Below are 15,659 nucleotides of genomic sequence, written 5' to 3' on the forward strand. Positions count from 1 at the left end.
GATGAAAACGAACAATGGGACAAGTGAGACAGCTTTTGATTCGCAAAGAAATGGGAGAAGCTGAATAAACAGCATATGCCAAATCTTTAAACCAAAGAAATGAGACATCCCTGCTAACAACATTCTTTAGCTAGTTAATTAATCAGCGCATGCATCATGCCATCATGGTTAGTTTGGTTAGTTTGGTTACCCTTGAAATAAGAATATGGGATGGTGATCTGTAATTATATATTTATATTAACTAATGATAGCAACGCGAATTCCAGAGTCATGACTTTGTGTCAATTAGCAGCAAATTATGCGTGAGCCCAAGCAAATAAGCAGCTTGCCTAACCTGCATGTTTCTTCATCAATAATAATCATTCTCTCTAAGTTGTTTTATGCATGTTTCTTGTTCATATTCACCTAATTCGAGTATAATTAATATATTCTTCGGAAGCCCAACTTTGTTTGCTGAGTTAACGTTTTGTGCCCTTTGGAATGAATTAGTCCATGCAATATTATTATTCATAGAAAAAACACATGCAATAATATTCCTCTATCACCTAGGGCTTCTCCCTCTCTCTATTTATAGCCCTTTCTAACCTGCATGCTTCTTCATCCAAGTTAAGCAGTCATATATACTTTGACCTCTTTTCTTCGAATTCATACACACACAAAGTATACTAGCTAGCCTAGCTGTATATTTACAGGATGATGAAATCTCTCCAAGTTTTCTTTATGATAGCCATGCTCATTATGGCTTTAGCCATTACTCTCTCTGCAACGGTACCAAACCAAAGAGAAGCATTCTTCAGGCCAGGATCGTCGACAAGCCGGTTCCTTGCCTCTCAGTCGTCTCCAGGTCGGGGTGGATGCGACCAAAACCCTCTTGCTTGTAGAGCCACTGAAGGCAATGCAGGGCCAGATTGCTGCAGCAAAAAATGTGTGGATTTGAGGACAGACATATCCAACTGTGGTTCTTGTGGGAAGAGATGCATCAGCTCAGAGATATGCTGCAACGCTTATTGTGTGAATCCAATGTCTCACAATCAAAACTGTGGCAAGTGCTCCAACCACTGCAAGGAAGGCACTTCTTGTGACAATGGATTGTGCGACTATGCATAGAAATATTATATATATATATCTCATGAACCCCCAGATCTACTTATTCTCAATAAAGATCAAATGACATATATATGCATGTGCATATAAATATAAATATATATATATATTGATCCATCTATATTTATTACTTTAGTCATTTATGTATTTAATTGTATGTTATTTTTAATATAAGTGATCGTCTAAACTATAATATTTGGATTTTAGATATAAGACTCATTTATTTGCTTCTTGAAAGGGCCTTTAATCTTTAATTTGATACTTCTTTTTCTTCTTTTTTTTCCCGATCCATCTATATTTAGTACAGTACTATATATGGTATAATTGAGAGAGAGACAGATAGAGTCCACGTATACATTATTAATTGGACTTTTAATCACGATGGCATTGGCAATGCAAAGAGGCCATACTGTTTATTAACGTTTGGGCCCATAACAATGCAAAGAAATTAAAAACTGCTTTTGGTATGTTTTTTAAAAAAATAAAATAAAAAAAAATGATTTTGCTGTGTTGTGAGAATAATCAATTATGAAATAAAGCAGCTAGGTATTTGATAAATGATAAATGGTATTTGAAAAAGTGATTTGAGTAGTCTGAGTATTTGGTAAATTTTTATCAGAAATACTTTAATTATGTATAATAACAAAAAATGACATGATAGTAAAACTATTACTTTAAAAAAATAATAATAATAAAATAAAATTTCAACCACAAAACATATACTTATCATTTTTTTAAGAAAACGTTATTTTAATCTACACTTGTCACATTTAAATTAATTAAAAAGAATAAGAAACAAAAAAGTTCAGATTAAATTTATAAATAAATAAAAAGTGCAAACAGTAAATTTTGAAGTCCATCCACCTCCAGCCCATGTTGATCACTGTAGCCACTGATTTCCATTTGGTCCACAAAGAATTCTTGAGTGTTATAACGATCAGCATTAATAACTATCGTGTAAACATCCAACCTTATGCCGAGAACATGGGAACATTATCACCGTCATCATTGTCATGAGTGCCAACATGAGGATGAGGATGGTGGTGGTTGCAGGCAACTTGATCCAGGCAACCTAAATCCTCACTCAGCTTTAGAGTTTGAAGGTGAAGAAGGAATGGAATCTGGATTGGGATTGGATGTTTACAGGATAGTTAATAGATATCCGTGTGGCTACAGTGATCAACATGAGCTGGAGGTGGATGGACTTTAAAACTGTGGTTCTTGTGGGAAGCGATGCAGCAGCAGCTCAGAGATATGCTCTGCAACCCGCATTGTATAAACCCACAATCAAAACTGTGGCAAGTGCTCCAACCACCGCAAGGAAGGCACTTCTCTTGTGACAATGGGATGTGGGACTATGCATAGAAATATCATGCACCCCCAGATCAACAATTCTTCTCAATAAGGATCACGTGACATATGGCATGTGTGCATTGGTCCAGCTATGTATTACTTTATTGATTTATGTATTTAATTGCATGTTTTTCTCAAAGTATACAACTTGGAATGGGTTAGATGAATTTAAGGATACGATTTTGCATATCTGCATTTGACCGCTAATCGTTCTACAAGTGGAGAAATTCTACCCCCCGTAATTTGATCATTCATCTTATTTTTTCTTGAGTTGAAACTCGACATAGGATAAATATTTCTCCTAAGCCACCCCAAAATCTTATATGCTCTCTCTCTCTCTCACCCTCCCATTGTAATATAAATTATAATCCCTTAGATTTTTTTTAAATAAAATTGTATATTTCGGTAGACATAGTCGGCATTGATGATCGATCAGAGCATCATATATATAATTAGAAAGTCAACCAACCCAATTAGCTCGTGCAACCACGTTTGTAGCAGTCCAAATTAACAATCAACTAAATTACACGGAAACAAAAGCACTCCTAAATCGTGTGCACCATCTTCTCTTCTCATTAATTATCAACCATTCTATTTAATTCTCTCTATATATCCTCCTAATTGTGTTCCTTGTCTTGATCACCCTAATTAGTTAAGCCATGGCCTCCTTATCCCCTCTCATATTGCTCTCATGTTTTCTAACTTACTATATTGCTCCAACATCTCAAGCCTATTCACTGGGCTACTACACCACCACCCCCAAAACCACCATGAACGTAGTAGACTCATGTTGGCGCTCCAAGTCCAATTGGGCCATTAACCGCCGCGCTTTGGCCAACTGCGCAGTAGGTTTTGGTCAAGACGCTGTGGGAGGAAAATATGGGAGTACTTACGTGGTCACTACCTCATACGATGACCCCATAAACCCTAAACCTGGCTCACTCCGTTACGGGGTGATCCAAACGCAGCCACTGTGGATCGTCTTTGCCAAGAACATGGTGATCACACTAAAAAATGAGCTCATTATGAACAGCTTTAAAACCATAGATGGTCGAGGAGCTAAAGTGGAAATTGCCTACGGACCATGCATAACGGTGCAGGGCGTTAGCCATGTCATTATACATGGAATAAGTATTCATGATTGTAAGCCAGGGAAGGGTGGAAATGTTAGGAGCACCCCTACACATGTAGGGCACCGGCGAGGATGCGATGGAGATGCCATTAGTATCTTTGCTTCTTCGCATGTTTGGGTTGACCATTGCTTCCTAGCACGTAGCAGCGATGGCCTCATTGATGTCATCCATGCTTCCACTGCCGTCACCATCACTAACAACTATTTCTCTCAGCATGATAAGGTAACCATACACAAATTATCTTAAATACATATTATTTTGATCTATAAAATAACCAAGTTGTGGCTTTTCAGGTGATGCTGCTTGGACACAATGATAATTTTAGTGCAGATAAAGGTATGAAAGTCACAATAGCCTTTAACCGTTTTGGGGCTGGCCTGATTGAAAGGATGCCACGGTGAGGGGGAGCTAGCTATTTAGTATTATATATACATTTTTTTTACAAGCGGCAGTCTAAACTACTAAAGAATGAATTCAAATTATTATAATATAAAAGAAGAATATATATATATATATATATCTTATGTTATTGTTTTTCTTGTGTGAAAAAACAAAAACAAAAAAAACAGGGTGAGGTTTGGGTATGCTCATGTGGCCAACAATAGATATGACGAGTGGAAGATGTATGCGGTTGGAGGCAGCGCTAACCCGACCATTTTCAGTGAAGGGAACTACTTCATAGCGCCTGAAACTGCTTACGCAAAACAGGTTACAAAGAGAGAGTCTGGAGGACGTTGGAATAACTGGAAATGGAGATCTTCCAAGGATGTGTTCAAAAATGGTGCTTTTTTTGTTCAATCTGGATATGGAAGCTGTTACCCACTTTACTCTAAAACTCAGTCGTTTAAGGTCCTAGATGGATCCATGGTTCCTGCTTTAACTTCAAGTGCAGGTCCTCTGCGCTGCTTTGTTGGTAAAGCATGTTAATTTGCTTTACGTACGGACGGTACCCCATATATATATATATATATATATATATATATATAGAGAGAGAGAGAGAGAGAGAGAGAGAGAGAGAGAGAGAGAGAGGGAGAGAGCTTTTTCCACCTTTAAGTTTTGTGTAATTGTAGTTGTATCTATGGATCTATATATATATATATATATATATATATATCTATTATCAATCCTATACACAATTGAGAGATGGTACTAATTAAATATTATAGCTAGATTAAGAAATTAATTAACCTCCTCTTTTTTGTAATTAGTAATAATAATAAGGGAGATTCACTATTATACCCAATATGGAGGCCCAAATTATAAAAATACCCTATATAAAATGGACTTTAGAAACACACCTAAAGCCCATTTATAACATAACAAAAAAGCTTTTAACTTCTTATAAATTACAAAACTGCCATCAATTTCTTAAAACAAGCCCAACCCCAAAATCTCATAAAAATACCCAAAGCACTCAATAGGGCATCAAAGTAATTTAATAATCAATATTAAATTTAATAAGGCTAGCTATTATTTTTTAGATTTTTTTTGGGTTTGTTTATAGGAATTCAATTGTGTAGGATTTATTTATAATATTAGTGCTAAAAATGGGTATATCACTAAATATCTCTAATAATAATATATAGGGAACATGATGATGTGCCTCTCCATTGGTATCATTGGCTGTTGTATAAACAGGGGAAAGAATTAAGAGACAGCAAGCATGTTGATGATGTTCAAAAAGCGCAAATTTAAAATATCAAAATCATCAGAAAAGAAGAACTAATTGTCTTTAGAAAAGCCTATTCTCATTGCTTTGAACCCCACATGTCACTGGTGCTTTAGCTTTCACTTTCTTCAAGTACCAAATTCCAGCCCCAACTCCGAAGGCTCCTACAACCGACACTCCAGTAACAGTCCCTGCACCCGTTACCATACATATACATATACATATATATATATATATATGCAACTTATTAGCTCCTTCAACTTCAATAACATATATCAAATAACAAAAATGTTGCAGAGAATTATCAATTACCTGCAATTACAGTATTCCTCCTATGCTGAGAAATGCTATGATCTGCACAAATTGTAATTAAATCATAAAAAAATTCATAGACTTATAAGAGAAGAGAAAAGCAGGTCAGACAAATTAATGCCTCAAACTTATATAACTACCTTTACAATAAGTAGTCACGTTGCCCCGGTCACATAAGCACAAGAAATTCTGCGTTGAGGTGTCGAATCCACACATCCCGCCACCTTTGGATGTGTCCTGACACTGAAGGCAACGGGTGGTCACCGGAATATCAAAATCTACCCGAATCCCATATTCGGGGACTTGATCATCAGGCTGGTTTTCCCCAGTGTTCCTCCAATACACACTAGTATAACTTGCACAATATTTCAACATCAGCCTCAGAGACTCGGTGGCTTTGGGATAATAAGAACAGCAGGAACTGATCCTCAATGCCAAGGCACACTCGGGTAAGTGCCTGCAAAGATAACTGGAGCTGTCACAGGACGAGTCACACCTCTCTGGAAACCTCTCGCAGAAGACGGGCTTTGGCTCAATGATGACGTTTTGTTCACTGCAGTTGAAGAAAAGGTAGTCGTTTTGAGAGGAGAGTGATAAGTGCGTGCTGGTGTCGAGGCTAAAAGGCCTTGTGGCTCTAAAATCGTCACCATCTTGGCAATTCCACATGAAAGGATCAGTGACAAGAATGTGAGGGTCAGAGTAGCTTATGGACTTAACAGGGTATCTTCCAGAAGGTGTTCGGAGCTCGAGTTTGGACAAACCGGAGCACACCAGTAGGTTTTTGTAGTAAGGGCTGCCGCAGCCATCGTCAATGCCAAAAGGATAGTTGATTGGAATGTTGCCGCAAGAAGTTCTGCAGAGGCTGGCTTGAGTTGCTGTGAGGGTGAGAAATGGAAGGGTGAGGAAAATGAGGAGGACAAATGTAAATGTCATAGAAGTTGATATTGATGGGCTGTTTTGATATGCAGTGATGAGTTTTCTGCGTGTGAAGAGAGTAGGCATTAGAGGAGACATGAGATGAGAGAGGGTAAGTGATTGATGGTGTGCCACAGCCACTGCCAACAAAAGAATTAGAATTTGGGAGCGTAAGCAAGCAAAGTATAATATAATTAGATGAGTGTCTACATAAAGTGGTCTTATTAGTGACTGAGAGTGTTCCACTTTAATATTATGTCTTTTCGCTTTTTCCTTTTACTTTGTTCTGCTTCTTCTGCTGCTTTGTCATTTGTTGTCATTTGTTGTCATTTGTGGCTTGCTGCTTTTGCTTTCTGGGGAAGAGATGAGCATATTGGAGACCAAGTAATGATGAGTCGGCATTTGTCTTCCCATTTCCATTTCGTTTGGGTGACCATTGGGCTTGGAATATTTTTTTTCTTTATAGTTGGGCGTGGGCTTTGGTTAAAATCGTATTTTTCTTAACATATAAGCCCATGTCAAGGTTAGTTTAAGGAGGAAAAGCCCAAACCAACTGAAGACCAGCTCTGTTACAAGACTCGTCCACCTCACGATTTGCGCCACCTATCCAGATTCCTAACTAACATCATTGAAAGGGTGAGATAAAAGCATAACCATAGACGTAATATAAATTCCTAACTAACATCATCACATTTGAACATTTGACCTGATTTGCTAATAGTTGCAAATATAATGAGCAAAATCGGAAAATTGAAATTTCAGTGATTAAAATTAAATTCGACTCTAATCCTAGTGATCAAAATTATAGTTATCCCTTTTTTTGTATGTTAATTCACAACACCATGTTCTTCTCAATTGTCCTAAAATCTTTCCAATTTATATTATTTCTCAGTATTTATCCATGTTCTTGAACATATTCAAGTCTTTTTGCTTCTTACTTCGATCACGAACGATATCTCACTAAAAAGATCACGTTTATTTTGTTCCTTATTTTTGTCTTTGAGACTAATGGATCAAGAGTAAACAAGCATGGAAATGAATCATGCAATATTTAATTCCCATGTATAAAGGCTGAAATAGGATGAAGTGATGATATTTTTGTTATAGGTAGGATGGAAATGAATCATGCAATATTGGAAAAGACATGTCACATGTCACAAATATAAAAAGATGGATCATGGAGTGGACTAAGTGTTAGGCAAACAAGCGGTAATGGCATTGAAAAGCAGTGGAAAAATGTACCAGTAAAAATATGGCGTATCCATTAAACCACGCATGCATCATCTTCATCTCCCCTATACAAAATCGTTATGATTTGAGATTGCTTCGTCTCCAAAGATTCTATCTAGCCTATGAAATTCTCCGAAAACTTTGCCTTAAAAACTTGAGTAGAAATTAACGCAAAAGATTTATCCATATAAGTTAAGCAAGGTCTTGTCTTGAAGTAGGAATTAATGAAAAGAATGGAGTCAAAAAGTAGGTCCTGAAATTTAAGACCAATACCAGAAAATTGGTGTGAAAGCGAAAAGAAAAGCATATATTAATATATATCTCTCTTATAATTCTTTCTTAGGGTAGGGAAATAGGGAAAAGGGATTGGGCAATTGGCACCTCCTTTTCTTATCATCATAAAAAAAGATGATGAGAAGAAATTTATTCAAAAGTTGCCCCGGTCCACCGTCATCTCTGCCCAATTTTCTACCCCAAGTCTACGTGCACCCGATCTTTTACTAATTAGGGAGGTCCAAACGTGCACAAGTAGAAGAACCAGCACAGCTCCTTTTGGAATTTTGGGTTCGAGACCGCCCAATTTCTCTTCACACCACCCATATTATTCATCACCTTCTCCAGCCTCCAGAACTACGGCACTTTTCTTTTCTTTTTCTTTTTTTTCGTGGTCAAATTAGATACTGAATATAAATGATATTTATTTTCTTGTTTTCGTGTAAGTTTTATCTTTCTATGCGAGTCTCTTTCGTAGTATTGATAAGATCATTTCTGGACCCGAATTCTCCACCAATAATGGCAGCCCAAAACAAAGCATTTTATCACTTAAGGCAAGCACAAGGCCAAAAGGAGCCGAGTCTCTTTCAAAGTTAAAATTTCATGATCAACTTGACCTCAACCTCTTATAATAAGTTAACGTAGTTTATTAGGAAAAACCCAACAAGAGTTTCTCTTCTTCAAGTTTCATCACGTCACTTGCATCATCAATTAATGCAGGCATAGACATCCAGCATCAAATCAGGGAAGCTTTTTGTTTTTGGTTTTCCAAATTTTTTTCCTTTCGGTGAATTTTCAATTTCAATTTCTTATGCATGTGATGGCGAGCTGACAAGTGACGACTCAAAAATCAGGATGGATTTTCTTCTGATTTCACCCTGTAAATAAATTAAGAATTAATCATTCAATTTTGTTTGTTTTATCTCAAAGTATATACATGTAGCTGTGATTGTCACAGATTTGTCGGCCATAGCTGCTGGGTTTGAAATTTCAGAGAAATCTGTTTGAACCGCGTTAGTAAACAAAGAAAATTAAACACAAGGCCAAAGGCAGGCAAATAAGTTGCGGACAAAAAAGACTCAAATTACTTGTCATATAAATATCAAGTTTCGTTACCAATCAATATTGTGTGAAAGCAACATTGTATTATATGAAATGAATTGTTTCGATTGGTGCCGTCGTTGGTTCTCCATAGTCTGATGATTTTCAGTTTTTTCTTAAACCCTAGCTGTCCAACCTAACCATACACCCAATTTCTACGTCATGAAGTAAGCCACGTGGGAAGTATCACACGGTCAACGGAAATTTGAGTCAACTCTGTCTTTTTCTTCTGTGTTGATTTTGTTTATAGATTGGTGTGAAACAATGAATTAATTAGTGTATGCTAGTTTAATGTAATGGTACAAGGCTATTAACATTTGGAAATGCCAGCTCTTTTTCCATGAGAGGATCAAATCTTTTGTATAATATTCACAACGAATAATGTATTATTTGTAATCTAATCTTCTTTGCATTTTGGTTCTAATTATTATTATTATTATTATTATAAACTCGATTTCTGGCAATAATATTCCACATGTTTTGTTGGACTAGATGTACAAAATTGTAATACAGCATGTTTAAAACCTGCCAATGTATGTAATATATGTGCCTACCTACCAAGTTATACCACAACCACTTGTCTTTCATTTCTTTCCTTGGGCGCCGTATGTTTAAACTTGTTGAGAGTCCCTCCAGTTTCACAAACCTACCCATACGAAATTAAAGAGAAATTGTGCACGACTTGTTGGATTCTTAGTCCCCTCATCCCGCCCATATATATGACATGAGTTAACAATAATAATGTAAATGCATGAATATGATGGATGACAACAGTTAAAGTGCATGGAAAGCCGAGGAGACGACGACTACACTTTTCCCATGCTAAAATATATAAAAGCCTAAAGGAGAGGTTCAAAGGTTGGATGTTGAAGTTTCTTTCCAAAAGAAAACTCAATTAGTCAAGGTAAACGAAAGGAAGCTGGTCGAACGTTGTTTTTTCTATGTTGGGTACACGATGCAGAAAAACTTCTGCCATTTTCAAAACAAGCATTAAAGGGGAGTAAAGCAACACAGCAACAACGTCACAATTCTTTGAAAATCGCTACACCATCAAAAAGTAAAGGGATTAGGTACAAGAAAACCCATAAATACTAATCACCCGTACTTATGCGCCTCCATTTTTTATTTTTTGATCCAAACATATCAATTATATAAGTAGTATTTACTGATGATCATACTGCAATTCTAAATTCAAACCAACTTGACAGCGGTGAAATTTTAATATTACATATAATTTTATTGATGATAATAACGTAAATACTCATCCCTTTCTTCCCAGCTCAAGAATTAAGCCCTTGTTTACAAGTCTTTGGTCTAATCTAAGTGACAAAAAAGAAATGGATTATTTAATGAGTTGATAATTAATTAATTAATCGCCGTATGCTAGGATCAGGCTATTAGTTTATTGAAGGTTCAAATCTGTGGACTTTGAACAAAAGGGCGGGGTTCAGCTACTGCCAAGTAAAACTCTGCGTATCACATAATTGAATGAAGAAGCAGCGGTCATGTATTATTTACATGGAGAAGGAGGCAGAGTGTGAAAGGGACGAGGAAGACAAAGTGGACAAAATCAATTGGAAATGACATGTTTTAACATAATCAAATAATTAATTATTCCATTAAGTAATATTAATAATTGAGAAAGAAAAAAAAAAAAAAAAAAAAGTCTAAGCAAGTGACTCGGTCCCACAGGTAAACAGTCAACATAGTTCCCGGACAGATCTGAAACGTGGAGAGTAATGTCATGGTAGGTGGGGTCAGGGGGAGACTAGGCCACTGCCTCACCCGGTCATCAGTCACAGCGAGAGAGAGAGAGAGAGAGAGAGAGAGGCGGGCCGTCAAAATCATTGACTTGGCTTGGGCCAATTGGGCCCCTTTTGCTCTTTTTTCTTATTTCCTCACGTGGAACGCGCCGCACACTTCGGGGCGGTGGGATTCATTTCTTTTTTTCCTTTCTTTCGTCCTTTTGTTGTGTCATACACTTTCCTTTGATTTATGAGAATGAGTCAAACTCTTTCTTGACGAAATGTGGACGAAACCCCACCCCAAAAACACTCTTTTACTTTATTGTTATTTTTAACACAACCCAGCTATAGTCAAAATTAATTTTAATTAATCTAATTTATAAAAAGAGAAATTTGAATTTGAGTGTAAGAGGACGATCTCACTACTCTAGCCAACTAGCTTAAAGTGATAGTTTAAACTACTTTAAATTAATCTAATCTATTGAAAAGGGAATTTGAACTTAAGTATAAAGAGACGAAGTCATTACCCGGACTGATTTAACTCAGATCTACCTCTTTTGCCTTATTTGTGACTTTATTTGTGTGTAATCTTATTGTGTGGGTCGGGTCACAATGGAGTTAAAAGGGAGTGGCCCGTATTGACAGGTGGCAGACTGACGCACCAACTGACGCAAGCGTGGAAGGAGAAATCAATAAATAAGAAAATAAATAATCCCCCGAATTTCTCACAAATCCAATCTAGTTGTTCTCAGTTTGGTCTACGTCCATACCCTTTTTATAGGCGAACGCATTGCACCGGTAAAAGACTTCACAGACTTCACCCACACACACCCCTCATCTCTCTCTCTCTCTCTCTCTCTCTCTCTGCCCTCTTCCCCATCTCTCCTCTCACTCTCTTAAAACCTATACCCCTTCTCATCTCTTCTGTCTTTCTCTCTTCTCTCTGCAAGTTTATCTGTCTTTGTTGCTCTTCTGCATCAACTTCTTCATCTGTTCATCCCAACATACTATATAATTTTATGGACAAAGGATGGGGGCTCACCCTTGATTCTGAATCCTTCGGCTTCTTCCTCAACAAGCCCCCGGCTGCGGTTAAGCTTGATCATCATCAAAACAACAGCAAGAGAAGCAATTTTTTTGGTGGAGAAAGGATGTTTCCGGGTATTGAATTCCCCGTCAAACTTGGCGGCAGGGAAGACCAGCTGGCTGCTCCACAGCCATCCATTCATGACAACAATAATCGTGTGGTTGTGGATGAGGTCGACTTCTTTTCTGATCGTAAGAATAAGCACAATACAACCACCACTGATGATGATCATCAGGATATGAAATCCAACGGTACAATCAGCGTCAAGAAGGAGAATTGGACTGGCTTGGATGTAAATGTAAGAACCCCACACAATTTCAATTTTGAGTTTTCTTTTTTGGTAATTTATTTCTTATTTGTGATATATGGAAAATAATTAGTTCTCATTAACTTATATATACTACTACTTGCATGTAACAGAGATTTAATTTTCAGTGGTACTTATTTTTCTTCTTGTTGTTACTTTTTTTATTTTTTGAAAAAAATCTAAAAATAGACTGGCTTGCACCTTGTTACTGCTAACACCGGAAGTGATCAGTCAATGGTTGATGATGGGATTTCATCCGATATGGATAACAAAAGGGCAAAGAATCATGAGGTAATGAATGAGATGAACACCCGCCTGAAAGCAAATTCATGATCAGAATTTTCCTATTCTTAGACTATAGTTTATCAACTTTCTATTAGTTGCTTGCTAATTATGCTATTTAAGGATATTATTATTAGTATTACCCACTTATTTAATTAATAATATAAATTTTTGGGTTGATCATCATAATCAGCTGGCACAGTTGCAAGTGGAGCTCCAACGTATGAGTTCTGAAAATCTGAGGCTGAAAGAAATGCTTGGTCAGGTGACCAACAACTACAGTGCTCTGCAGATGCATGTTGCGGCTGTAATGCAACAACAGCAGCAGCAGCAAAATCACACAGCCGCGGCTGATCAAAGCTCTCAATTAAACCATGATCAGGTACCTATAATTCAATATCGTTTACCTTAATGATCAAAACTCGATTAACTATATGAGCCAAATAGCTTAACATATTATTATTTGTTGTTGGTATAATTAATTCTCAGAATGTTGAAGCAAAGTCTGATCAAGAGAAGAAACAAGGGTTGGTGCCAAGGCAGTTTCTAAACTTGGGCCCCAGAGCCACAGCCGAGACCGATGACCAAGTTTCCAATTCTTCATCAGAAGCCAGAACCCGATCGGCTTCACCTCAGAACATTAATGAAGCTGCATCATCAAAAGATCATCACCTGAAGAAAAATGATCATCCTATTGGTCCGTTGGATCCCGAAAACTCTAACAATTTCAGGGATGGTAAAAGGGTTGGAAGGGAAGAGAGTCCTGAATCTGAATCACAAGGCTGGGTGCCCAACAAGGCTCCCAAGCTCAACTCTGCAGCTAATAAGCCAATTGATCAATCCACCGAGGCCACCATGAGGAAAGCCCGCGTATCGGTTCGCGCCAGATCAGAAGCTCCCATGGTAAGTAATTAATTAAGATGGTTCAACTTCACTCAGCAGCAATAAATTACTTAATAGTCTCCATCTTTGATGAATTAATCGCGATTGCCCGTTTGATTGCAGATTACTGATGGATGTCAATGGCGAAAATACGGACAAAAGATGGCAAAAGGAAACCCATGTCCTCGTGCATATTATAGGTGTACCATGGCTGTTGGTTGTCCTGTTCGCAAACAAGTATGTTTCAATTTAATGATATGATCAATTTGAAAATTTTATTAAAACTGGTTAGATTTAAAAGTACTGATACATATATATATATGATAATTATTTGATAGGTACAACGTTGTGCTGAGGACAGAACCATATTGATCACAACATATGAAGGAAACCATAACCACCCTCTGCCTCCAGCTGCAATGGCCATGGCATCAACCACAACAGCAGCAGCAAGCATGTTGCTTTCGGGCTCCATGTCAAGCGCAGATGGGATAATGAACCCAAACAATTTGCTAGCCAGAGCAATTCTTCCATGCTCATCAAGTGTGGCAACAATCTCAGCCTCAGCTCCTTTCCCTACTGTCACATTGGACCTCACCACCACCCCATTACAGTTCCAAAGACCACAGTCCCAATTTCAAGTTCCTTTCCCAGGGCAACAGCCACAACTGCCTCAAGTTTTTGGACAGGCCCTTTATAACCAATCAAAGTTTTCTGGGCTTCAGCTGTCCCAGGATTTAATGGGGTCTAATTCCCAACAGCAGCAACAACATTTGCCGCATCAAACTCAGTCTGCCTCGTTCGCTGACACGGTGAGTGCCGCTACAGCTGCCATAACTGCCGACCCAACTTTCACTGCTGCCCTTGCCGCCGCCATCACCTCCATCATCGGTGGAGGTCATCCGAACAACAACAACAACAACAGCGCCTCGACGACCTCCAACAACAGCAATGGAGGCAACAACAACAACAGCAACAGCAAAATGAGCGGCTTCCCAGGACATTAACTAGGATTTTTGGGGACCTATTATTTTTTGTTCATTTGTTGATTTTTATTTTAGTGTTGGCCGTGTCTCAGTCAGGTTTCTGCTTCTGTTTTTGGAGTCTAGAACGAGATAACATGTTCATATCTTTTCTTCTTCTTGTTGGGGAGGGTTTAGAATCGTTGGATCGATCACAACTTCATTCTTTCTTTTTTTTCTTTTTTGTTTTGAATAATTTGATTCAAATTTTTCAGTAAATACACACGAAAACAGAGAAGTAGTAGCTTCGTTTACATATATGTATTTACTATTTCAATGAATGACAACAAATACTACATACATTTTTTGGTTTCTATGTAGTTTCCTTGTAATCTGATGATTAATTAACAAACTTTGACCATAGCGTACCAAGCAAGACAGACAAAACGGAAATCGTTGTTTACAAGAAAACCCACAAAGAAAAAAGTGAGAGAGAGGGTATAATAACGTGGAATATTCTCATTTGATAGGCCGAGGACTACGGCTGCAGTCAATGAATTCGGCCATTTCTATTTGACACGTATAATGGTGTACCATAGACTTAGCAGAGACTTCCAGGCAACTACGTGTGAATAAATTAGAGAGGAGGTCAAATTCATACAAAACGAAGAAGAGACAAGAAAAAGGCAAGTAGGATTGGTTGTAAGTTTCGTGGATTGTGGGCTTGCTAATATTCAATAGGATACGTTGTTGACTTTTTGTGCACTTAGTTTGACATCACGTCGCTGCCTTTCATTATGAAGAAAAAGAAAAGGTTGGCCACACGTAACGTGGAGCGTTGTGGGCCAGCAGCAGCAGTAACCGTACTTCATCCATCGTACAGGAGGAAGAGAGGATCTTTTACTCTTTGAAGACTGCTCTATCCATTGACGGATAAAAACTCTCATCTCAGGCAACGGGGATAAAACCGTTATAAGTAAGTTTTTTTCGCATTAATAACTTCAAATTCAATAGTTTGATTGGTGGTGGTGGTGGCGGCGGCCGCGGCTGTGGGTGGGTAGGAAGTGTAAGTCTTTTATGATATCCACGTGCTTGCATGTGAGTGTGTGACCAATTGGAATTTGGAAGACTTGGCCCTCATCTCATCTCATGTTTGAACTCTTTCTTTTTCTTGTAACTTGAAGAGTCTACATTATTATTCTTCAGCTGAAGAAATCTCGATCCATATTGAAAGGGAAAGACTTTGATTTTTATGACATCCGATGCGAACGTGCAGTTTAGATATTTACGACTGTGTTTCAGGG

The 15,659-nt window shown here is 37.8% G+C and overlaps 3 protein-coding genes across 4 annotated transcripts; 2 read left to right on the forward strand and 1 right to left on the reverse strand.

Moving 5' to 3' along the window:
- Positions 1 to 3,116: 3,116 nt before the first annotated feature.
- LOC117626322 (putative pectate lyase 2) lies at positions 3,117 to 4,517 on the forward strand. The gene is made up of 3 exons (XM_034357989.1): positions 3,117 to 3,812; positions 3,884 to 3,987; positions 4,160 to 4,517. The coding sequence occupies exons 1-3, from the start codon at positions 3,117 to 3,119 to the stop codon at positions 4,515 to 4,517; spliced, it is 1,158 nt and encodes a 385-aa protein (XP_034213880.1).
- A 673-nt stretch (positions 4,518 to 5,190) lies between these two features.
- Positions 5,191 to 6,697, reverse strand: LOC117625698. The gene is made up of 3 exons (XM_034357231.1): positions 5,712 to 6,697; positions 5,572 to 5,613; positions 5,191 to 5,450 (listed from the first exon to the last, which is right to left on the reverse strand). Exons 1-3 carry the CDS (start codon positions 6,583 to 6,585, stop codon positions 5,323 to 5,325), a joined length of 1,044 nt encoding a protein of 347 aa, XP_034213122.1. The 5' UTR covers positions 6,586 to 6,697; the 3' UTR covers positions 5,191 to 5,322.
- A 4,894-nt stretch (positions 6,698 to 11,591) lies between these two features.
- LOC117624877 (probable WRKY transcription factor 31) lies at positions 11,592 to 14,729 on the forward strand. Of its 2 annotated transcripts, XM_034356374.1 has the most exons (6): positions 11,593 to 12,220; positions 12,419 to 12,520; positions 12,705 to 12,893; positions 13,001 to 13,414; positions 13,517 to 13,630; positions 13,732 to 14,729. In XM_034356374.1, exons 1-6 carry the CDS (start codon positions 11,855 to 11,857, stop codon positions 14,398 to 14,400), a joined length of 1,854 nt encoding a protein of 617 aa, XP_034212265.1. In that variant the 5' UTR covers positions 11,593 to 11,854; the 3' UTR covers positions 14,401 to 14,729. The 2 variants fall into 2 exon arrangements, with proteins under 2 accessions (XP_034212266.1, XP_034212265.1); XM_034356375.1 differs by lacking the exon at positions 12,419 to 12,520 and having other exon boundaries at positions 11,592 to 12,220.
- Positions 14,730 to 15,659: the final 930 nt, after the last annotated feature.

The sequence above is a fragment of the Prunus dulcis genome, chromosome 4, assembly GCF_902201215.1.
Source record: "Prunus dulcis chromosome 4, ALMONDv2, whole genome shotgun sequence".
NCBI classification, from domain to species: Eukaryota; Viridiplantae; Streptophyta; class Magnoliopsida; order Rosales; family Rosaceae; genus Prunus; species Prunus dulcis.